At 39.0% G+C, this 26,253-nt stretch overlaps 1 protein-coding gene across 1 annotated transcript; it reads right to left on the bottom strand.

Annotated features, from left to right (window-relative positions):
• Positions 1-1,258: 1,258 nt before the first annotated feature.
• irg1l (immunoresponsive gene 1, like) lies at positions 1,259-2,351 on the bottom strand (the record flags this gene model as incomplete). The annotated part of the gene is made up of 2 exons (XM_081382126.1): positions 1,259-2,186; positions 2,338-2,351. 2 exons carry the CDS (start codon positions 2,349-2,351, stop codon positions 1,259-1,261), a joined length of 942 nt encoding a protein of 313 aa, XP_081238252.1.
• Between the last annotated feature and the right edge of the window lie 23,902 nt (positions 2,352-26,253).

Genomic DNA, 26,253 nt, shown 5'->3' with positions numbered 1-26,253 from the left:
TATATTTACAAAATACAACAAAGTTGTTCAGTGAAAACATTGTAAATGTTTTCTTTGTACATTTGTCATTTAAATAAAGTTTAAGAGAATTAACAAATCACAGATTCTTGATCTTATTTCATTTTACAAAATGTCCCAACTTCTCTGGAAATGGGGTTTGTAATTTCAATGTCACTATATCACAAGTGGTGTTGTCGTTACATATAAGGCAATATACAGCATTATTATCACATATATACATCCTCAGGATATATGAAGATATAAGTTTATACCATATATGAAATATCCATAACTAAATTAGAATAACATATATGTAAAAAAAAAATTAATTATTTGATTATATTTACCTCATATTAGTGTGCAATGCAAATTCATTTTATTTTTAAATAGTTATGTTTCATTTGCCATACAAGCTCTTACCATGTCCCAAATCATTACATTTTGATGGGCCCCATAGACCTACATTTTTACTTTTACTGGAAAAACCTTTAATCTTTCTGGGAAAATGCTAAATTTGGCCCTCAATTTCTGTTCAATCCCATTACGCTGTGATATTCAAACATTATACTTGATATCATCATGTATTTTTTTACCTTAAATCCTGTGCAATTTTGCCCTAAATCATATTTCAATGTAAGTAGAAGAAATCTAATAGCTCAAACCTGCATGATCTCAGATGGACAAGATCCAACTAGCGGTCTATCTGGTTTGGACTTGCCAGAAATAACAAAGACCTGAAGTCGTGCCAGTACCTACTTTCAGTTTGTAGCCAAACATGTTTGATTGTTGTAATTCATCCCGTTGAGGTATAACATTGCAGCCCCACTACATTTACCATAAACATACAGTAATGTAGACTCCCAGACTATTTAAATTTTATGTGTGTTTATATGACAAAATGTACGGTGGACAAGAAATCATGTATAGTAATACATTTTGAAGTTTATTGAGTTTCATTCTAAACAAGATTTTACAAAAAGCAGAAGTCATCAAGAAGATTCTATTATATGATATTTATAAAGAGCTTTTAAATAGTAATTTTAAATAGTGTAAATAAATATTGTAAAAACATGAAAACAGACATCCACAGTAGGAAAATAAGAAGGTTTGTACTGCTAGTCTACGGTATGTACATCAAGAAAGAGTATAACATGTTTGAGTAGTACTTCTATTAAATAAATACAAGTAGCTGTTTCTCAAAAATTCTAAATTCATATTACACTACTGGTGTCATTTCGTAATAAAAGCACCAAGCTGTTTACTGCAGTTGAGTCAGCAGTGGTTTACAGTCATCTAGATGCTCCAGGCCTTCGACAGCTGCGATCAGCCTCTCCACCCTCTCATTGGACAGAACTGTGCCTGCATTGTTACAGAACTTATTCTGAAGGCTTTCTTGGCTTAGTGGGTTCCTCCAATGGCCGTAGAAGGTGTCACATCGCCCTTTTAGGACATCTCCAGTTACCAAAGTAACCTCCACCTCACCGTACATTATGTTGAAATTGGCCGGGTTGTCGTGGGGGTGCTCCAAACGGACACGGGAGAGGAGCGCATGAAGTTCGGGCCGTTGGATGGCTTCTGGGTGGAAGGACTGCACTGTGACTTCTCCATCCAACAGGGCAGTGCAGGCATTAAACTGGAAGGAGTGTCGCGCCTGGTGCTCTGTCTCCGGGAATGGACGGTTGATGTACTTGGAGAGTGGCACCCTAAGCAGGATATCCTGCACCAGGTTTGGAGAAACGCTGCCTCCTCTCAGGCCAACCAGGTTCTTGTGCACAACAGCGGCAGCATCAGCGATCCAGTGCATCCCAAGGTGTGCGGGAAAGCGCTTGAAAGCGATGTCTTGTTTCTCTAAGAGGAAGCTGTGCTCATCCCTCTCAGGGGACGGGATGGGGTGCGGGGCGTAGTCTTCATAGAAAGCGCTGAAGCCAGCTACGCCAGGCACTGCATCCAGGACCAGAGGACTTGCTTCCAACCCACGAGATGCCAGCAGGGCTGCTTCGAGCCCGAGGCGCGAGGCGTTTCCGATGTGAAGAGGTTTGGATTGTGTGGCGGCGTTAGCCATTGGCGCACCTGCCAAAGATGCAGCGATGGCCAGGGCATTACTGCACTGATTGAGGTCCAGAGAGAGTAGGCGAGCACAGGCAGCAGCACTACCCAGAGTTCCCACCACACTGGGAGGATGAAACCTAGCAGAGAAGACAGAGAAAGAGCACAGTCGTTAAGCTACACTTAAGGGGAAGTTCATGGCATCGGCGAGTGACTTTCCGGCAAGTTTTTATGGTGAGCCAGGAGTGCTTGGGCTCCTTGCCAATGGCATCAGTGCTTTCCTGGTCCTACTGCAGAACTTCCATGGGGCCAGGACTGGCATTCCTGCAGAGGGAGTGGAGAACATATTAGCAGGTCATTGTTTTGACATTGTTTTGAAAAATAATGCATTTTTTGCATTTTAGTTTGTGCAATACACCAGACAGCTTACTTCCTTGAACATCATGCATCCCTTTCTTTGCATCTTATGTCAATTTATACAGGTGTTCATCTCATTCTGATTGGTGGAGTGTGTCAGCTTGTGGCAGGTTTGCTGTCTTTCCGAAAATATGACCATCTGAGTGGAACGTCATTTGTAGGATACGCAGCTCTGTGGGGGAGCTATGGGGCCACAAGAATTTTTCTAGGTGCCAACCAACAAAGTCCAATGACTCAGTCTAATCAATCAACAATGATAAACAGCACAATTCAAAATCTGCTCACAAACACTAGTGTCAATAACACCGACATTCCAATGTACATCAAGGAGTCTGCCATAGCTGGGCTGGTACCTTACATCCTGCTCTCCTTTCTACTAGCCTTCTGTTCAGCAACAGTAAACTACATCATGCCCTTTGTGTTTGGGGCCATCACCCTCACACTGATATTTGAGGCTGTGGGTCTGGTAGGAGGGTGGGCTTTAGTGGTCTCTGGGATTCTGGAGCTCCTAATCCTGCTCTTTGCCATATATGGCTCATCAGCACTGCTAATCAAGGGATTGGCCCAACGCTACGTGCTGAAGGGTTTTGGAAACCCTCTCTTCAATGTGCTGCTCCTAGGAACCACCAATGCTAGCAGCTCCCAAAGCTTGGGCCAAGAGAAGAAGAAGAACACAAAATATGCCGAACCTATGGCCTTGGGATTCTTCTGCGACACAGTCTCACCATTTATATTCGCATTCTATGCCTTTGGCTACTTCCCCTCGATCCCAGTAGCTGCCATCTGGATAAGCATTAATTCTGCTGCTCAGCTTCTATCAAGCTATTATGCATATCTGCGTCAAGATTGCTACCACACAACCAAGTTTGGCCTGCACTGTGTGTTTTGGTTGGTGAAGACCTGGGAAGAGTATGTGGTTACAGAAACCATTGGCCGGACTGAAGCTGGTGAAGTAAGGCATGCCATGGTTGGCAACTGGTTCTTCCTGTCTGCTGCTTTGGTTTTCTGCGTTGCAAGTCTAAACAAAGACACTCTTGAGCTAGTTCACAATTCATTTTTTGTCCTGGTGACCATATCAACCATCTCCCAGATTCCCATCGACAGGTACTACATCTTTTTTGGAGTGACCTGCTCCCTATTCACTCTCTTATCCTTCTATGGCACTTTTGCACGCCTCATCAACACTATTGCTGAGAAGTCCTTGATTCCAGTTGGACCCCAGCCTGTCTCCACTGAATCCCTGCAGAAATATCTCAGTTACCTGAAGAGATCTAAACTGGATGAGCCTGAAGATAAAGGTGCACAGCTCCCCGATGCTTTATTCTACCTTTGCAATGGAGTGGCTGCACTCTCAGCCATTCACAGCAGTCAGTCCGGGCTGGCGTTTTTCGACCTAACTGTTCCCTGGGTACTCATCCCAGGAGCTATTATCCAGGCCTACGTCAGTCGACTACAAGTACTAGGTGGCCAGAGATTTGGCTCTGTCATTCCCTCGTTCTATGTGGCTATTTGGGCAACTTGGAGCTGGTTTAGGTTTGCAGGTATGAAAATGTAAGATAAAAAAAAAAAAAATACTTGGCTAAAAATTTGGGTAGAATTCTAAGATTCATATTTTTTCCTTCAGGACATCGCTTGCAAATATCCACAGAGTCAGCAAACGGATTTGCAGCTGGGGCAATCGCATTCCTGGTCATTAATGCTTTCTTGATTCTAGTTGGTAGGTTTGTTTACTAATACATTACATACATCCTCACTTCTGACTTTTGAAGGATTGTGAATTGGACCTTTTTTTTTTTACAGCAACCTATGGCAATCTAGTTCTCTTGGCATTGACCACTGTCATGGAGGTCATCATAGTTTGTTTTCTCCTCTCTACATTTAGAAGACTGCCCTATCAGTTAGAAGGTACAGAAATACATTTTGTTAAGAAAAGGATTGTAAAGAAATGAAACAATGTGTACAAGTTACCTCACATTTTCTTGAAACTCTTTCTTTAGTTGCTATGCTAGCAATTTTCGCCATAATATGTTTGTATGGCATGCTAGCATCCCTTGTGAACGCCATCTTCTCCAAGACTCTGATACCAGTTGGACCTTCCCTGATCAAGGTATTATATTTTAATAATGATGACAAAGTGCTTGTGAAGTTTAATTATGTTATTATGTACATTCATGGTTAGACAAAAAACTCCAACTGATTAGCATCTGCTTTTTTCGAAGGACAAGAAAAAGAAGGAATCTGAGACCACATATCCATGTTTCATTGCCAAGTCTCGGGAAACCAGCGGACTCCTCAAGATTGCAAAATTGTTGGAAAACAATGGAGTGTGTGGTATCCCTACAGATACAGTCTATGCATTGGCTGCTTCATGCAAGAACCCCAGTGCAATTGAGAAGATCTACAGTATCAAAGTACACGCCAACACAAACGCTTTGAAACATAATATTATTTTACAAATGATCAGCTGCCTGTGCGCTTTGTCAGCTGACCCACTGACCCATAAACCTTTCTCTTCTGTAGGACCGTCCTGCAGAAAAGCCAATTTGTATCTGTATCTCAAGTGTGGAGCAACTTGTGGCAGCCAAACCTCCCTTCAGTCCTTTGCTGTGGGAGTTCATGAGAAACGTCTACCCGGGAGGCATTAGTTGCATTGTCCCGAAAGGCGATTGGCTCCTCAAACTCGGTAAGGGTATAAACAGGCATTAACATTTTGTAATTACACCTAACCTAACCCCAACTCTAACTCTAATCAATCTTGTGAAAATCAACAAACCAAATTAAAACTTTACTGAGAGAACGTTTTCAGGAATCTGTGATGATTTTCTATTATCTCCAATCATTTTCAATGGTCCTATTGTTCACAGGTGTGGGTCCTGCATATGACCGTGTGGGGACCAGAGAAAGCATTATGATAAGAGTTCCTGACCACACTGCTACTGCTCACCTGTGTGAATTCACCGGTCCATTGGCCATTACATCAGCCAATCCCAGTGGAGAAGCTGACAGTACACATCATGACATGGTCATCAAGTAAGTTTAAAAAGCCCCAACAATAGTTAGAGGCTACTGTAAAGGAATACAAACTCCACAAATCAAATGCATTGTACACGGAATTGTATTAAATTAATAAATAATGTAGCCTATAAGGGAATATTATAGGGTTTTAAGGTTTGAGATTTTACATAATTCAGGCTGTTACCTTGAAACAACAAATCACAATACTCTAATGTTAGGCACGATTAGCAGTGTGTTCTACGATCAAAGGTTTACCTCTTATATTAAAGCATGCCTCTTCAGAAGCCAACTTTATTATTAGGAAGGATGTATTCACTGGTCATGACATTTTATATTAAAACAATAATTGCAATAGAAACACATGTTAGAATTGGCAGTGTTGCCTGATTGCTGGTCTCAAGGGTTAATTGGAACATTGTTTTCTTTTGTCCTGAAACAGACGACTTGGCCACAAGATTGAAGGAGTCCTGTGTGACGGAGACTCTAATGAGGTGGTGGCGTCAACTGTAGTGAACTGCCTCAAAATTGATGAAGGTAAACTGATATCCCAAAGAGTTTATATCATGTCCTAATATATATATATATATATTCCATTATTAATATTAACATGCATTTTGTTAATTTCCAGGAACTATCAGCATTCTCCGTGAAGGTTGTGTACCTGCTTTGAAAGTGAGGCAGATTTTTGATCGGGTAAAAAGCAACATGCTATAGGATTTCTACTAAAATCAGCTTCAACCTCTAATTATTGTCTTTAACATGAAGGATGTTTCATTTTGCACATGAAGAGAAAACTTTGACACATGTAAACAAGTCAATTTTGATGTCACTTGCTCAAATGCATTATCAGTTATTCTGAGCAAGAATCACCATTAATACATTACGTGAGCAATGTTACAGCTCATATTAAGTAAGCGTTATAGCTACATAAACCTGTTACTGTAGTGCTGTGTGAATTTACTGTATGTTTGCCAATGGCTTTGAAGGTTTAAATGTGTTGTAATACTGAACTGTTCTTTTAATTTATTGCTATTTATATATTCTTTCTATGTATCATTCCTTTGTTGATTAAGAGTAAACATCAACGAGCAATTCAACCAGAGTGAGTGAAAATGCATTTAAATATTATCTTTGTAAAGAATGCTTTGAGTATAGTGCGAAATGAGAAACTGTATGCATGAGATTACTGTTTAATAAAATATTGGTATATGAAGATTTGTTTTGTCAAGTTTTCATGCTGTTTGCAGTAGAACCAAACAAAATCAGTGAAGACAATAAAAACAGAACACACAAAACAAATGGAACAATATACAAAATACAAAGTAAAATGTAACACTTCAGAATACTGTCCCGTATAATATAATATTAACATTATAGTAACTACTATTAACTAACAATAAACTCTGATTAAGGAATTAGTAAGTAATAGTGCTTAGTCGAATGTGGTAGTTCATCATTAGATAATCAATAACAACTGTTTTTTCACACCTATAAGGTATACTATATAGGTTCATGATTAATAATGCATAATGTATAATTCATTCTAAAGTGAAGGTAATGGTAACCCACTAGTAACATCACGGTTGCTGTGTTGAACACTCTCGAAGATGAAGGAGTACAAATCCAAGAGTGTTTATTTTAAATCCAACAACTTAAATCCAAGAAATTGCAAGGGAAAACAATACCACACAACTAAAATATGACTAACGCCAGACAAAGAAACAAACCGAAACTGAGGGTATAAATAGAGAGCAAACACAAGGGCTAAAAAACAAGGAACACCTGAACTGAATGAATCAAACAATGTGTAACTATGTGAACAAACAGTCAGAGAACAGAAAGAACAGAACTACCGAATTGTTCCGAATATAAGATGTGCGAAATTAGATTAGTGCGCTGCTTGCCCTCCGACTTCAGGAAGAAACTGCTGTCTTTTCTGTGCTGTGTGATCCGCCTAAGGAAAAAACTTTCATATCCCCCCTGGACCAGTAATGCCGATCAAACACCAATGTCTTTGACATGCCAGCATCTGTCACTACATAAAAAAGGTGAGAAATCAGTCATGGTGAAATCTACTAAATGAGAGCTGCAGGCTATTTTATGGTAGCTATGCCATAAAGTGTTTATTTCCGAATGTGATTGTTGTTGATAACATTTTTCCAGTATTTCAAATACTTGTTTAAATACAAAAATAAAACATTTAAATACATATAAAAAATGCAATATGAAAATTATTTTCAAATAAAGAATTTTCTTTAAAAGAAAAGATTTTGACTTAAAAAGGCCTTCAAGGTACATCTTGAAAGAAGGGTTGTCTTATATTCTGAACAATTACCATACTAGAAAACTACGAAACTCAGGCATGAATGGAATAGAAGACATGGCAAAAACAAACTCATAATGTGGCAATAATGACTCAAGTATTACCAAATCCTTCAGAAAGAATGACTAATTATTTGGATCAGTATTCTAAAGTGAAAATCATGACAAATCCCTGGTAATGACTCATCATTGTCATTGTAAGTAATTGTAAGGTTTTGGATTGTAATTCCTTCTAATATTATTTGGTAACACTTGAGTCATTACTGGTGGGTTCCCATGATATTCACTTTAGAATTAATAACACATTATGCATTATTTACATTAATGTTGAACCTGATCCAAATAATTAGTAATTCCTTTAGAATTATCTAGAAACACTTGAGTCATTACTATCCAAATCCTTACAAAAAACTCAGAAGCTTACAATGACTTCAGTCAGTATTAGGGAGTTACCATGCTTTTCACTTTAGAATAACAATCCAAATAATTAGTAATTCCTTCTGAAGGATTTGGTAATATTTGATTCATTACAAGTGGATTACCATGATCTTCACTTTAGAATTAAATACACATCATGCATTATTTACATTAATGTTGAACCTGTATAGTAGTTCTTAGTAGTCCTCTGGAAGGTATGATAATATGATTGTTTTTTTAGAATTAAGTAATAGGAAACAGAGATTCTAATTATTAGACCAAACCCCCCCCCCCCCCCCCGCACGTAATAAGCTGTCTAACGACTTATGGCTGCTCTGTCAAGTCTTCTGTCAAGTCTTCGACACATTCCTATCATCTGTAAAAACACATTCTTTCATCTTAAATATATATCTAAATTATGACATATGCTCTCAATGACAAATGAGGAAATGTTAGTTCATGCGTTCATGACCTCAAGGCTAGATTATTGTAATGCTCTACTGGGTGGTTGCCCTGCACGCTTAATAAACAAACTACAGCGGGTCCAAAACGCAGCAGCTCGAGTTCAGCAGAGTGTGTGCATGTGACATATTAGTTATTAGTTAATAGTAATTACTAGAATGTTAATATTGCGTTACTCATTTGTTCCTGTGTAGTTATTCATTAATAACTGCAGATAACAGGTCTTTGTGGTTTCTCAAAAAAGCTGAAAATATGGTTAATGTTGAATCAGAATTGTGAACTTTTATAGATATTCTGGTATGGTGTTTTTTTTATTATTATTATTCTTGTGTTGTGTTTTGTATGTCCTTAACATCAACCTGCAAAAGGGACAACGGATGAAAATTAGCCAGTGTTGGCTAAATCTGGCGCATTTAATAAATTGTTATGTACTATTAATGTGTACTGTCCCCGATTAAATATATATAAATAAATAAATAAATAAAAATAAAATATAATGACAGAACAGTATTCTAAAGTTTTACCGGAAAAAATATATAACAATTGAAAACATTCATTGCACTACATAGTAAATACTGTATACAGTACATAAAAGTAATGTGTTCAGAAAACAATATACAAATTTTGAAGATGATATATGTGCAAATATGTATAATTCATATACTGTATATACAAAAAGTCTACACACCCCTGTTTTTTTGTGATGTAAAAATGAAACAAGGATGAATCATATCAGACCTTTTGCACATTTATGTAAAAATGACAACCTATGCAATGCCATTTAAAACCAAAATGACACATTTCAGAGAACAAATATAAAAATAAAAAACTTGGAATAACTAACTGCGTAAGTGTGCACAGCTTTGAACAAATATTTATTTGAAACACTTTGATTTTATTACAGCACTCAGTCTGTTTGGACATAAGTCTATCTGTTTGGCACATCTTGACTTGTTTTCCTATTCTGGCTGGGCCATTCCAAAACATTCATCTTGCTTTGCTGAAGCCTTTCTTTTGTTAAATTCAATTGTGTGTTTTGGAAATTTGCTGAAAGCTGTAGGTTCTCTTCATTCAGCTTTGTAGCAGATTCAAGGGATCTCATTTATAAAATGTGCGTACGTCCCATTTTTGATCTTACGATCATCTCTCAAAAGTGAGTATATGTCATTCAGAAAACAAAATCACAAAAATGTGCATATGCCACTCTTCCTGATGTGGTTGAATGGTTTCACATCTCTGCCTTTTAAACGCCACCTATTTAATGTCATTAACAAAAAAAAAAAACACCAGTCAACATCCAAATGCTTTACTTGAGAATGGCGAGTGGCAAGAATTGCTTAGATTTCCAAATACCTGCAGTTCTCTGACTCTCTGCCACAAGGAAAAGTGTGTACATCTGCTCAGACCCTGACGTGGGACTAAGCACTTTTCCATGTCAAAGACCGTTTTTATAAATATGAACGTTGGTGTGGTTTTAGTTTACAAACATGTTTTTGCACCCAACATACCTGACCAAAAGCTTCAATTTTGCTCTCAGACCGTAATACATATTTTTCACATGGTTTATGGAGACTTGATATATGTTTTTGCAAAGATTAGCCGGGCTTGGGTGTTTTTTTAGTCAGAAAAGGCTTGCATCTCAAAGTCCAGACCGATGAAGAATACAGGATAGTTTTCACATAGGGAGCAACCAGTTCTTGCTGGAAGGAGCTGTAACTCTTCTAATGTTGCTGTAGGCCTCTTGACAACCTGCCATGACCAGTTCACTCTTTGTCTTCTTATCAATTTTGGAGGGACGCCATGTTCTTAATAATGTCACTGTTTGCCATACTTCCTCCAATTGTTGATGAATATGTTCACTGCGTTCCTTGTAGCCTACATCTAATGACTTTTTTTGTAGGCCTTATCTGTGAAACATTTGAACAATAATATCCCCTTGAGGCTTCAAAAGCTCTTTATGGCCCAGCGCACTTGTAGTAGCATCCAACCAAGAAGATGTCAGAAAAATCTTTCAATCTTACTGCCACGAACTGCTCCGATACACGAAGGTTGAGATCCAAATGCAGCTTTAATTAAGGGGCAATCCAGACACGTAATCCAATATACAAGCAATAGGTCAAAACACAGGTAGGCCATCCAAACAAGCAAACAAACAAACAAACAAACAAACAAACAAACAAAACAGGCAGGGGTCAGAGGCAAAAGAATAATCCACAGAACAGACAAGAAATCCAAAAATCAAGAGACATGAAACCAGGGAAAACGCTCGGAAATGCAGTGCAACAACATACAAAACTTCGCCGTGAGTGAATGAGTGAACATGGTATAAATAGGCTGAGACTAACAGGGTAATGAGACACAGGTGAATGCAATCAGTGATGATGAGTCTGGGCAGTGAGTTATGGGAAATGTAGTTTGTGTGAGGGAGTGATAATAGTCCGGTGTGGAGTGCCCTCTGGTGGCTCTCAAGGGCACTCCAGCTGTTGACCGTTACACTTACTGAGATTTAAAGGTCCCATGACATGAAATTTTTTCATGAGGTTTTTTAACATTAATATGAGTTCCCCTAGCCTGTATATGGCCCCTAAGTTTCTAGAAATTTCAATCAATGTAAATCGAGCTTTTGCTATCTTTCTCTGCCTTTGAGAAAATGGAGGCTCAATCGGGCTGATCTTGAATCTCCTCTTTATGACGTCATAAGGAGGAAATGTTACCTCCCCTTTCTCTGCTTTGCCCGCCCAGAGAATATTTCCCGCCCATGAGAAAATGAGCTAGGAAGTAGGAACGCGCGCGCGCGATTTTAGTTTGTCCACGAGAGATATCATGGCTTTTGAGCGAGCAAAGCATAATAATTGCTCAATAATTGGATGTACAAATGAACACCGAAGCCTTTTTTTAGTTCCTTCATCCAAGCCCCAGAAAAACCAGTGGATTCATTTCATTTTCTCTGGAAATGCGCCGACACAACTTCCCAATGTTTTGCATGTCTGCGGCAAACATTTCACCGACGACTGTTTCCTTAAAGGAGAACTCCGGTCAATTTTAACATTGAGCTCATTTTTTTTGTACATTTGGAGTGCTGTCAATACAGAGAACAACGAAAAAAATCGGTGTTGCCTACACCGAGTTATTCTATTTTTAAAATTTGCACCCTGTTGACTTCAATGGGGCAAGTACTAAACCTGCTTTTAGCCTCTTAACATCCTTGATGTCTCATTACAAGTGCACAGGTCATGTGAGTGATTCCTTCTGAGTGAACACGAGTGGATCTGACTGCAGTAGATGTGAAATATATGTATAAAAATGATGTTATTTAAGCCAGCGCAAATACCTCTGTTTACATCCTGTTTTCGGTTGAAGTCCAAAGTAGTCGATTGCCGAGTTCACGCGCATAGGTTTAGTTACCTATGATCACGCGCGTGAACTCGGCAATTGATTACTTTTGACTTCAACCGAAAACAGGATGTAAACACAGGTATTTGCGCTGACTTAAATAACATCATTTTTATACATATCTTTCACATCTACTGCAGTCAGATTCACTTGTGTTCACTCAGAAGGAATCACTCACATTTTCTGTGTACTTGTAATGACACATCAAGGATGTTAAGAGGCTAAAAGCAGGTTTAGTACTTGCCCCATTGAAGTCAACAGGGTGCACATTTTAAAAATAGAATAACTCGGTGTAGGCAACACCGATTTTTGTCGTTGTTCTCTGTATTGACAGCACTCCAAATGTACAAAAAAATGAACTCAATGTTAAAATTGACCGGAGTTCTCCTTTAACTTGGGTTAATACAGAGCTTGGCTTGCTGAACGTCTGAAACTAAAGTCTGGATCAGTACCAACTCTCTTTGGCTCAGCTACACACCTCGGACAAGTAACGCTAAGTCAACTAATGATATATAAGTGTGTTGCTTTACTGTTTATGGTTACCTAGCTTGTTACACATAGAATGTGGCTGTAACATTAGCTATACAGCTACAGCATATACAGCATCAAGTATGTGTGTGAATACACACACTGTAACGCGAGTGTTGTACACTTCTTTGTTATTTGGATAACCGTTTTCCTGTTGGTTATATGGCGCGCGCGATATCCGCATTTCAAGATTGCAGAGCTTGATGTAATTGTAATAAGATAAATTACAGACGTTATAGATCTCTTGTGTACTAGAACATCTAGGCACAAAAAACGTTTTCGGATCGGATTCTGGTTCAAACTGAAATGCTTGAATGACTGCGTGTCTTCGTGCCATTGCAATAAATCCAATGTAAACATGTATGGTACCATTGCTGCAAGCTGGTCAAGGCCACACCCACCCTCCACCTTGCGTCGCCTTTCTCCTCCTCATTAGCATTTAAAGCTACAGACAGCTTTAAATGCGAAAACCGAAACGGCCCGTCTGAAGGAAGCTCATTCTGGGACTGGCTTGTAGTGGCTATAATTCTGCACCGAGGCTGAATTTTTGGAAAGAGATTTCAGAGACAGTACTAGGGACCACTAAGGCCTATATTAAAACCTACAAAAAGTAGCATTTCATGGGACCTTTAATTGGCGTTAATCAGAGTCACTTTTTTTTTTTTTTTAGCTTTTTGACATTTGCAGGGTTTAAACATTGTTGACACATCCCAGCTAATACAAATTGCCCAGGTACAAATATTCAAAATATACATTAACATAGATTATTACCAAATACATCATTACAGAATTTCATAAAAAAATAAAATAATAATAATGATAAATAAATAAATAAATAAATAAATAAATAAATAAATAAATAAATAAATTGCAGAGGTTGGAGAGTTTTGGGTTTACTTTATGTCTTTGGGCAGGGGTCACATGCAGATGATGAACAATTTTAAACTGCATTTCATCTCACATATTTTCACATATTTTGAATTGTTCAAAGGTCATTAACTGTTTATTCTCCATCAAATCTCCGATGACATGTATTTCTTTGTCTCTCAAATGTATTAGGCCGTCATTCATCCCCGGGGGGAAATCTGGGTTGTTATGTAAGGGTGTGAGAAGTGAAAGGTGGGAGTCAAGCTCTTCTATTTTGCGGACTAATCTCCATATTTTAATCATATTCTTGAGAATAAAATTATCTTTAATTAAATTCGCTGGTTTTTGGGGCGAAAGATATAGTAAGTTCGGTAGAGGAACTGGCCCGAGAGTTATTTCTAATTTTCTGCCAGCTGCTTTTTTTTTCTGGTTGGATACATAGGAGATAATTAATCCCCTAATTTAAGATTTAGCAGTGTCCCAAAGAAAATTGGGAGACACGTCTGGGGTTTTATTGTCCATAAGAAATAGTTTAACTTGCTCTTTAAGGAAAGATTCAAAATTTGGGTCATGAATGAGCCATAGAAACTGGATAAAATATTTGGTTGGATAGGCCTAACCTAAGAAACACAGGAGCGTGATCTGAGATTACAATGTTCCAAATATTGCAATCTATTACATTTTGAAGTGAGGTTTTGGGAGAAAAAAAATTGTCTATTCTGCTTCCAGTTTTATGGACTCCAGAAAAAAAATGTGTATTCTCTGTCTCTCGGATGAAGAGCACGCCAAACATCTACCAGGCCAATTTCTTCACATGTCTCATACAGAGCTCTTGCTCTATTGGAAGGCCTATCATTAGATGGTAAAGATTTATCTAACTTTGGTAGCAGTGTACAGTTAAAATCCCCAGCGATTATACTATGTTCACGTTGCCATTCAGCGAACTTAGAAAAAGTGTAATTAATTAATTCGATTGAATAGTGGGGATATAAACATTCATAAGGGAAATGGGTTGTCCCGCTAGTGTAGCTTTAAGCAGGATAAATCATCCAGGTTTGTCGGAGTATGTAGTAATATCTGATAGTGGTCTATTACAGTATGTATGCACCGGTTTCAGACATTCCTAAGGAGATAATTAGTCATTTTTGGCGAACAGGTGAAAATATGAGAAAGCAAGACTGCAGTATGCATTCGAGGGCTATATCCACGACATAATATGCAAACGATTAGAGAATAATTTCATCAAAATTTAAGCTAAAGCCTATAACGTTAGGTCCCAGCGCAAGCAGTAGCCGCCTCGTACACTGATCATTCAAATGGGAAACACACAAATTGAGGAACAGCTTTGTGCATGCACAGCAGCGTAAGTGAAATTTGAAAATATTCTAATATTTATAAATCAAACAGCTTATCCATAAGTATTGTGAAATAAACACAAGACATTAGCCTGACCACTTTGCAATGATAACATTCTCCTGCTTATATTTTTAGTGCACCACGCTACCGTCCACACGTTGTGGGTCACATAAGTGACTAACTTACTGTTATGAACTGATTAAGTTTGCATACCAACCTTTTCCTTCTCAGATCTCCGGCAAAGCCCCCTGATGTTCCCTCCTTTTACTAACTACCTTTTACTTTTACTAGACACCGGGAGAGTCGCGATCGGATTGGGGTAACGTTACTAGTTTGGCCGTTGATTAACAAAATGCTGAAATATATTTTTAAGTAACGTTAAATTATGTCTGTGAGCCTCCGTCTTGCCTTTAATCACACTGCTTGATCCACGAGCTGGACAATAACTTTATTCTAGAGCTGCTATAAAGCCAAAACACTTTACTTTAATTTCCTATTATCAAAGCTTCTTTGGAACAATCTACATTGTTAAAAGCGCTATATTTATAATGAAGATGACGCCCGGCATTTCTCCCCTTGGGTTTTAAGTTTCGGGAAGGGAACAAAATCCACCACCCCGTCCAAACTTTTATGATACCGGGTATCTGATTTGCACAATCCATACGCACAATGCTTCGGCATGTTTCCCTCGCTCGAAAGCTTGCCAGACCTCCCGTGCCTAGTTACGGTTGCTAAGCCACGATTGGCCTGTGGCGGTTTTCGGGCGTGGCTTAGCGAAGGGTCAATTGCATATGTTTAGTATTGATTTATTCATTGACTTACATTTGACTGACATTAGTCCGTTTAGATCTTGATATACATGAAAGGTATTCCCATATAAGATGAATGAACGGTGATGTCAAGTATAGCATTGAGAAAAAAAAAAAAAAAAAAGGTGTTGTCCTGCATGTCAAACAGAAAAACAGAACTATTTACAATTAACATCTTATGAACATATTTGAGAATAGGCAAGGGGAATAGGCAAAGTCTGACGCTGGTCAGTTTCACATTTGAGATCCACTCTGTCTCATTGGAAACATTACATGAAGCTTCGATACAATAATCAAAAAAAGCACAGTTTTCAAAAAGAGCACCACAAGGTCCGAAAGCTTTGATTTGATTCTCGGCACACTGCTGCGGCAACAGCCCTCTATACATTAACGTTATGATGGTTCACTCTTTAAGTCATACCATCGTTATATTCTCCTTACTACGTTTTCCCTTTAATTGTCTACCCCCTCAGACTCTGAACAATAACATTGCTTAGTTGTTGTGACCCAATAATTAAATCATTGAAATCCTTGAGATATGAATGAAGCATCAGTAGAAATATGTCACAAAAAACATGTGCAGTCTGTTACAATGTCCTTCAGTCTCTCCAGGGCAGTTTGCACCTGACGAAGTGGAGGTTGCTGGTTCGGGCAGCCTGTCCAGAAAAGGCTCCGCCTCTGCCGGTTGTTTGAAGAATTTTTCACCGCCGTTGTAAGTACACTGTAAGTGTTAGTGACAGTACAACTGATATAAGCTACATAAATGTAACCAGGCAAATAGGTGAGGGCCTAGCAGCAAATCACAGTGAAAATGATATCATCACAGGGGTCTTGAGCATCATTAAGCCAGGAAACTTTAAGGACATGTTAGTGAACAAGGAGTGGCGCTGACAATGCCAGAGTTAAAGAGTTTCCTTCAGTTGCATCTGAATGAGAGAGGTAACTCTGAGCTCTTCCAGGAGTTAATGTGTGGTAAACAGAATGGCATTGAGACTCCCAAATAATTACTCTATAGACTGACTGGACTGAAACAGAAACACATTTTTTTCTGTCCAAACAAGCAGTCACAGACCTGGAGTATAATGAACAAACGATTCAAAAAGTACAAGCAGTTTCACGTTGAAATCCCTGCTTATGAACTGGCTGGTGATCGATGAGGCACTCCTGTGCTAAGTAACCCAGATGGCCAGTAACGAGAGTGAAGCAACGTTGGTTGGGACAAGCTTCACGCCAGAGAGTGTTGAATGGCCTCAGTGCCCAGTGTGAGTCCAGCCAAGGTAAGGACGCAGATTGCAATTGACAAAATGACCAGACTGAGATTGTTCATCGGTTGAGTGCACAAAATGAAGCTCATATAAATACAGTTGAATCAATTGCAAAGGTGAGTACAACAGAAGGTCAGCGCATAGTCACCGATTCCCAGCTGCAGCTAAAGCAATGTAAATTAATGTGTCCCAAACGTAGTAGCAAGGATGTTATCTCTTGCAGTCATTGCTTTGCCGATTTGCAGAAGTCCCTGTGACCAAGTAGCCCAGCTCATTGAAAAGAAAGCTATCCTCAAGTGCCACATTCATAGTTTAGCATTAACCACTCTACTGGACACTGGAGCACAAGTTGTTATAATCAACTATAACTGGAAGAGTATGTACTGACAAGCTCTGAGACCACTGTAAGAGATAGTCGATGGGTGTGACTTTAATGTCTCAGCTGTTAATGGAGAACCCCTCCCATTCGAGGGATGGGTCGAATTGACAGTGATTCTGCCCAGGAATGATGATCCAAGTTTGGCTATTAAATTGCCTTTCCTTGTGGGGAAGATGGCATTAGAGCCGGCATTCCCGCCATTGCAAAAATAGGAGGATGACCACAGGGCAGACAGCTTGTAGCATCTGCCTAGTGATATAAGCCATCTGGAAGAAGAACAGCAGAAATTAGACAAAGAAATGCTTTATGAAGAATCCAAAGTGTTTGCACACGGGGAGGATGAAATTGGGTGTATCTCAAGCTTACAGATAACGATAAACCTGAATATTGATATCCCTGTTCATCGAGTATATGCCTCCATCACAAAACCCCTTTATAAAGAGGTGAAGGAATATGTCCAGGACTTACTAGCTCGGGGTTGGGTGGTTATTGCAAAGTCTCCATATGCAGCCCCAATGTTGTGCGACTGGAAGAAAGATGGCACCCTGAGACTGTTTAGACTACAGAGGTTTAAACCAGAAGGCAGTCCCAGACCGACATTCACTTTCCCGGATCCAGGACATCATCGAAGGCTACTTATGGTTTTCAATCCTAGACCAAGGAAAGGTCTAGGATTCAAGGCAGAGGGACCTCAACACCTTACTGCATTCACAACCCCTTGGGGACAATATGATTGGGTGCGCATACCCTCGAATTGGCTAATGCACCAGCTGCATAACAGGGGATACTGGACTCGCTAAGTGATGAATTATGTATACCATATCTTGACGACATACTTTGCTTTGGCAAGAGATCATGGAGTAAAGTTATGGCCAGCAAAATGTGAACTCTTCAAGAGAGAGGTCAGTTTTGAGGGAAGACTAGTTTCAGAGGATGGTGTCCGCATCGACCCAAAAGACCCAGAAGCAGTCCTCTCCCTTAAAGAGCAAATGCCTACCTCTGTTGGAGAGTTGTAACGATTGTTGATGTTCCTCAGCAACTACCGCACCTTCATTCAGGACTTTTCGTGGATCGCTGAGTCACTCTACGAGCTCCACCAGTCTCTGGGATCAGAAGCCACTAGGGAGCAGAATAAGTCTGGTAAAGCTGAAAAAACAGGGACCCAGTTACCATCCTGTGCGAAAGTAGAGTGGACTAGTGTGCACAAGGTGTGTTGGATAGACTTATTGGGGTTCTAACCACCCCCCGGTACTAGCTAACATGAACTTTGAACTTCCATTTGTGCTCAATACAGACGTGTCCACACAAGGGCTTGGGCTGTGCTGTACCAACAGCAAGAGGGCAGGCTCATAGTCATTGGCTAAAACTCCAGGACGATGACTCCAGCCGAGAGAATTTATAGACTCCACTCTGGAAAGCTGGAGGTCCTGGCGTTTAAATGGGCGGTCTGTTCTGTGATAACTCGCCCTATCCACCACACTTTACAGTCTTCACCGACAACAACCTGTTAAAGTATGTCCTCAGGATGGCCAAACTCAATGCAGTTTGACATAGAAAAAATGGAGGAGGGTGCGGTGGTATGTGCTAGAGGAGCTGCTTGCCCTCAAACTAAATCTGAGATTTTTATTTATAAAGCAGCTGATGGGAAAGTGATAGTGGAGGATATTCCCATCAAAATGAAAACACTGCCCCATGATGAAATTGTTTTGTCAGCCTTAAACTATTTTTGGATTGAGGATTCCAAGCAACTGTTGTTTGAAATGTGCATAACTACGACCTGCTTAAAGCACAAAGGCCCTCAGAAGGACATTAACAACATCAAGGACTGTCTAAAGGTGCTTAATGAGTGCAGTTAAAAACATTCCCAGGTTTGTATTGCACTACCTGGATTAACTTCCACCTGCTGCTTTTGGCAACATGGACTACTCAGCAGAGTGGAACAGCTGACCTGGGAAGTTTCTTCAACATTTTTAGTTTGTTTCATGTCACTGCTGAGTGAAATGAAGTAGCAGCCATGTATGACCCACAACTTTGACCAGCAGGGATCGTCCACCGTTATTTTGAGGCTCACAAGACCCAGAGTTAACAGTGACAGTTCGGCAGTTACAGTTTTTCTCGATTGTTTAAACACATTTCTTGAAACTATGCCTCGTATTCTCAAAATTGTAAACACAAATCCATAACGTCTCATCAAGTTCCCCAAACATCCTATTTTCAGTTAAAAGTGAAGCTCTAGACTCAAAATCATTCACTCTTGCTGAAAAAACAAACTTTGCCCTTAGACAGGACACACAAGCCCTCACAATCACACACACTACAACATAGTCTTACACACTGGTGCAATGAATTCAAAACAACATTTCCAAAACTGGTCAGTTATGTTGCTTGTGGTCCCCCCCTCACAAACCTTTTCACATGATGAACACAAAAGACACAACCAATGGATACACTGGCACATTTTATTCATTCATGTACTACACAGTACAACACACACACACATTTTTTTTCTTCCTGTTTTACTTTTTTTTTTTTTACTCTCTCCTCTAATTTTTTTTTTTATATTTACTTACAGTAAGATGTGTGTGACCATCATATGGCAGTAAAAGAGCACACACAAACCTTATTCTAATATGGAATTGTACTGGAATGGTAAAGAGTGTTGGTCGTGACAGGAGAGCCTCCACTCAAGGATAAAATATGATGGACACGTCTAAGAATGTTCCACATATGGTTGAAAATACCATCATTGGCCTAGAGAGATAACATTCTGGGAGTCAAGACTATAAAGGAGAAAGGATGCTTCACTGTCACACTCTGCAGCCACTCTGTGTGACTGTACGACTGCTGGCCTTTTCTTGCAAGAAAATAAACCTCATCAAAGACTATTGGAAATGTTTGTCTCTTATTCAGTGATATAATTTTCTTTGCCACCACACCTCCCTGAAGGTTCTCGAGGCGACGGTAAAGCGACTCAAATTTGGCCTTACTCGTAGCCCAGCCTCCCTCATAGTCATACCATTGACTAAGACATGGGCAACTAGAGTGGCTTGAATTTCATCTGAGACTGCTTGTCTTCTTGCCCTTGCCCTTCATCCTCCTCCTCCACCTTATCCCTCCTCGCTTTGTTCTAAAACTCAATAAACTGATTTGGACCCTTTTATATATCTATTGAAGGACCTGATTGATGTGTGTTAAATTTTGACTCTTAGTGTTTCCACTTGGGTAATTGTGTGCTAACCGAGCTGAAGCTGTGCTGACTTGAGTGAACAATATTGAATTCTAGTGCTTTCTAAATGACAACATGGTCTAAGCAATGAGAAATGAAGGTATTTGTCTGTAGAGTTTTTCAGTGAGTTCAACAAATCTGACTGTGTCAAAACAGGGAATAGTGTTTATAGTTTAGTAAAATGGGTGTGCTTTTTGATAAATGGCATTATGGTTTTGAAATTTTAGTTTAACTCCAAATAAATCTCAGCTGATTTTGTAACATTTTTCATACATCTTCTTGGTTGGATGCTACTACAAGAGCCATGGGCCACAAAGAACTTAGGAAGTATCAACCAGATCTCATTGTTAAAAGATTTCACACAGATAAGCACTATAAAACCATTTCCAAGGTATTAGATGTTCACGGAACACAGTCAAGATAGTCATCAACAAGTAGAGAAAGTATAGCACGTACTGATATTATCAAAAACACTATGAAATCTTTTCAGATTTCCACAGTAAAATAAACAATACTGAACATTTGACCTTAAATACACAAGGGCACAATCAAGGAAAAATAGAACAGGTGTGGTACTAATTGACAACCAGGGGAACAAACAAGAACCTAGAACACAGACTACAGCTGACATTATGCCAACCCCTTGTATATATAAGCTGTGTCCCAAAGTGAAGGCTGCGTCCTTCGAAGACCGTATTTGAAGGCCGGATGGCCGTATTTGAAGGCCGATTGGGTCACCGCGGCGCGACGAAGGACGTCCCGATTCAAAGGCTGCATCCTTGGAAGGTCGTATTTGAAGGCCGATTGCGTCACCGCGGCTCGATGAAGGCTGTCCCAATTCAATTCTCCATCCTTCGAAGGCCGCATTCGAAGGCCGGTTGCGTCATCGCGCTGCGACGAAGGCTTCCCTGATTCAAAAGCGACGCCAAATGCACCCTTCGTTTCCCCGTGAAAAGAAGGATACATAAATGGACACTTAGCGGCCTATTCTACCCCATAAGTCATTGCGCGCCGTTGACGACAGCATTTATTTATTTATTTTTAAAGGCGGCCGAGACTAGAGATCGGTGGTGGACAGCAAATTCACATTTAAATGTAAGTATTATGTTTTCATTTACTCAAATAGCTAGCAAAACCAGAGTTAAAGTTTCTTATAAACTTCTTCTTAACTCCTTCGTCACCATTGCGTGGCTACATTTATCAGGTAGTTTTAGGCAAAACTTGTGGTAATAACGTTATTAGTTTAACGACCTATTTGTAATATTTGCACTTGTGTATATCACTCACCCAATAAAGCCCAAAACAATAAGAAAAGCAGTAACGTTAGATAAGGCAATGGGGTTTCACTTTTATGTGTTTTTGTAGTGCTGTCATGCAAGCTATGTGATTTTAACCACATTTTAGTATATAGAAATATGATTTCTTAAGTATTTTGTATGCATGTCTTGATGTGTCATATTTTGCAGTGTTAACAATGCACTTAAGATTGCTCCTCTGTGTTAAGTACCCTTTTCTGCTTTTTTAGAACAATTCAGGAAAAAATGGGTCTATATAAATATATATAAAAAGAAAAGTAATAGAGCATCTTTGCTGAAATGTATTGTCCTGTTGTTGTTAACAAGCCATGGCTCATTTGCTCTGCCTTTAGGATTGCAAGTGTCCTGGGACAGGTGAGGGTGTGAGTGGGAAACCCACTGCTGAAACTTGGCCCTGGTTTGTCCTCATGGATGAGGTGTTGGGACAGAGGCATTGCACCAACCCCCCTGTCCTCATCGCCTCAATCCCTGAGGACACACCAGTACCGAGTTCAGTAGTGGGTGCCCACGGTGAGAAGGAGCCAGGGGCAGCAGCACCAGCAACACCAGTAGCAGCACCAGCACTAGCACCCACACCAGCAGAAGCACCACCACCAGCACCAGCACGAAGGCGCCGAGACAGGACTAGTTTTTGGACTTGATCAGAGAAGAAATGCAACTAGAGAGGGAGGCAGAGGCGAGGAGAGCACAGGAAAGAAGGGAGAGGATGGACAGGCTGTTTTCTCTTCTTGAGAGAATGATAGAAAAATATATTTCCTACATATTCTTGTTTAACTTTTTTCACTTTTATTTTTTAAAAGAAAAATTATGTACATTTATTTTTATGCAACTCTAATTGTGTAAATGAAAGAGAATTAATTGTTCTGGACATTGTTTATTTTTGTAATGACAGTAATACTTTCTGCATGAAACAAATTCTATACCTTTTTATTTTTTCAAATAAAATTGGTAAATGAAAATCATTTGTTCTATAGGCTACATTAAAGTACTTTTTCCAACTATTTACAAAATACGTTAAACATATCAAAATCAACATAAACATTTAATTTTACAATACATAAAATAAGAAAAAAATTATGTAGACTCTGTTGAGCTGAGCTGCTGGACTGGGATGGGCTGCCCCTGGTAAGGCCTCCTGCTGGTGGGACATCATCTGGGATGCTCTCCAGAGTGTTTGAGTGCATATTTCCACTATCCACTAAGTTGTCTACCAACAGGTTTGCAGGGCTGATTCAATCGACGGCTTTCTGAAAAAAGTACTTTTAATAACTGCTGCATTTATATTAGGCTACTACTGCATTACTGCGTAGGCTATGTTGCATTTTACTTCTGTATATTTTCAATATACAGTAATATCTTGTTGTTACATTATATACTTTTGTGTAGTGTAATGTAATCATATTGTGATGTGAGGGAAAAAAGTACTTCAGGTTACTTCACATTTGTAAGTGAATACTTAACGAAATATGCAGTTCCGAAAATTAAAGTAACAAAATGTAGGCTTATTGTCACAATATTAACAAATTGTTGCTAATTACAGCAGCATCCCATATCAAAGGGCGCATCTGACGCGCTCGGAACGGTCTAGCCTACGAAGGGTTGTTCTTGTCGCCTGGCAACCGTGACAGCTGCAGATGACGAGCGCGAGAAATACTGGACTTTTTTTATATTAAATTGGGTTTTGTATTCAAACAGGGCTAAACCGAAAATACATGATCCGGCAGCGCCGGGGCTCACCATGTCCTCCAGTAAAATATAAAACATAAAAATGACAATAGCCGATTCTGGCTCCATAGCTGTTTACTCAGTTATCAATATGAATGATCAGGATAGCAGCTGTCCTCTCGCACCGTTGCTTGATGCCAGGAGCGGTGATCGGGAACACCTGGTTGCACAATTAGGAAATCCTAGGAAGGCTACATGGTGCGTCCTTCAGAGGACGCATAGGCTGCATCCTTGAAGTCTGCTCCTTCGAAGGATGCAGCCTTCAACATTGGGACACAGCTATACAGAGCCGATCCGCCCTATACGCACACTACGCAAGCTGCGTAGGGCCCCGCAAATTACTCAAGGCCCCGCCTCCCCCTCGTGTCAAAGCGCGTCAATCAAAGTTTACAACATCGTTGAGAAATGAGAAAATGAAGCGGAACTATCCTTCTGGTCACGAAGAAAGAGGAAAAAACACCATGCGAGTGAATTGTGGGAACAGCAATCAGGTAGACTGAGTTTGCTTGTTTATAAACTGCAGCTGGGAAAAGATAACGCGTCGCACGTTAACATGATGCGTTCATATGCGCGTGCACGAAATAAAACGCGCACTTTCCAAAATAAACTACACTAGCGGGATGACAATCCTCATTATAGGCGTAGGCACACATACTTTTAAAACAAGACAATGATCATCTACTCTCCAAGTCAAGGTTAAGTTACAACTCTGCAATGCCAGATGGAAAACAATGTATTGGCTTTATAGTCTATTGCAATTAAGATGTTGATTGACTGGACATACTGGTCAATATGGATGCACATCCCTCAGTAAATAATAACCTTCAAGTATTAAGTATTGCTGTTATCATTTAAAACACAGTGACATGCTGTGGCAGTTTTAGCTAGTTTTATTCATTCACAGCACAGGATGCATTTGTGATTTCAAGAATTCAATTTGTTCTATTTGAAGTGTGAATACTTAATATTTTACTAGTAACACTGTCTATTTCTGATATCAGGAATTACCTTTATTATATTACCTTTATAATATTATTACTCAGCAAGTAAACAAAAGCTTAAATATCTACGTAATAAAATACAAATTCTGATAATTTGGGGCCAATCATGCAGTGAACCTTGATTAATTAACAAGGTTAATTCTTCACTGTTTTCCAGCTGTATATACAGTTTTATCATTGCTTTTGTTGTCAGGATTAGTAACTTGCCATTTTGTGACATTTGGAGTTCATTTTCTATCAAATGTTATTGGCATTGTGTATTGTCTACAAGTATTGAGGTCTCTGCATTCACATTATGCTTAACATCTGACATGTAGATATGGTGTCTCACAAAATATCTATAGTATAAAGTACATGGATTTCCCAAGTAAAGCACATACCATAAATGTGCGGTATGATTTAATATTATATTGTTTGAGTGAAATGTAATGCAAAGGAAATTTCAACTAAATTGATACCCAACCTTTTACAAGCCAAGTTAAAATTCTTTCACCTAACTTAGTTAAGTAACGTATACTTAATTCCATATGTGAAATTAACAATATGCGTGTGAAATAAAAAAAAAAGTAAATTTTACTTATTGTTTATTTAGTGTGAGTCAGGTAGGAGGGCCCCTTAATTTTTTTTCGCTTAGGGCCCCAGGGAGGTCAGGATCGGCTCTGCAGCTATAGTTTCCCAAAACCATGTAGAAAAAAAATAATAAAACGTGTTATGGTCTGATCAATTGAATTTTCTGACCAAAACGATATATATATATATATATATATATATAAAGAGTTCAGATGCAAAAGTCTCTAAGTGACATCTGAAATTTTCTTCTAGAATGATCATTTTTATCAAGCTTGTATATTTAAGTTCAGTAATTTCACTTAAATGACAATTCATAGGTAATTTTCATTGTCATTTAAGTGAAATTACTGAAATTAAATATATGAGCTTGATAAAAATGATCATTCTATAAGAAAATTTCAGATGGCACTTAGAGGCTTTTGCATCTGAACTCTTCATATATATTTGCTAAGATTAGTCAGGCCTGTTTTTTTTTTTTTTTTTTTTTTTTTTTTTGTCAGAAAAGGCTTTTGTCTCAAAGCCCAGACAAATGACAGCCTTCACAACCTCCCTGACCAGTTTTCTCTTTGTCTTCTCATCAATTTCAGAAGGAAACCCTGTTCTTGATAATGTTTCCAAATTTCCTCCTCTTGTTGATTACTATCTTTACTGGGTTCCATGTACATCTAATGCCTGGGAAATGTTTTTGTAGCACTTCTCTGAGTGAAATATTTGAACAATGAGATCCCATTGATAAGTCATAAGCTCTTAGTGGCCATGGCTCTTATAGTTGCATCCAACCAAAAAGATGTCAGAAAAATCTATTTTCTTTTTCCTCACTATATCACTCCAAAACTCACAGTAATAAAACATTAGCAATCCTGCTATTGTGTTGTGAAATGTGAAATATGCCCCATATACATCATTCATCCTCACTGTTTAAAAAACAACAACAACAAAACATTACACTTTCATGGTAGTCTTATTTGAAAATAAGTCGGAATTTAGCAATGTCATGATATGTAGGGTTACTATAGTTGCTAGTTTAGAACTGTATTGTTGTGCAACATAATTGATTGTCATCAATAGCTTTTGAGCTTTTTCCTGTAACTTCCGTCATTGTGGTGCAGTTTGCAGATGTTTAATTGTGAATAATTTAA

Source organism: Scardinius erythrophthalmus (assembly GCF_964197995.2).
Source record: "Scardinius erythrophthalmus genome assembly, chromosome: 13".
NCBI lineage: Eukaryota > Metazoa > Chordata > Actinopteri > Cypriniformes > Leuciscidae > Scardinius > Scardinius erythrophthalmus.
Note: the sequence above shows the minus strand (reverse complement) of the source record. Positions and strands in the feature narration are given on the sequence as shown.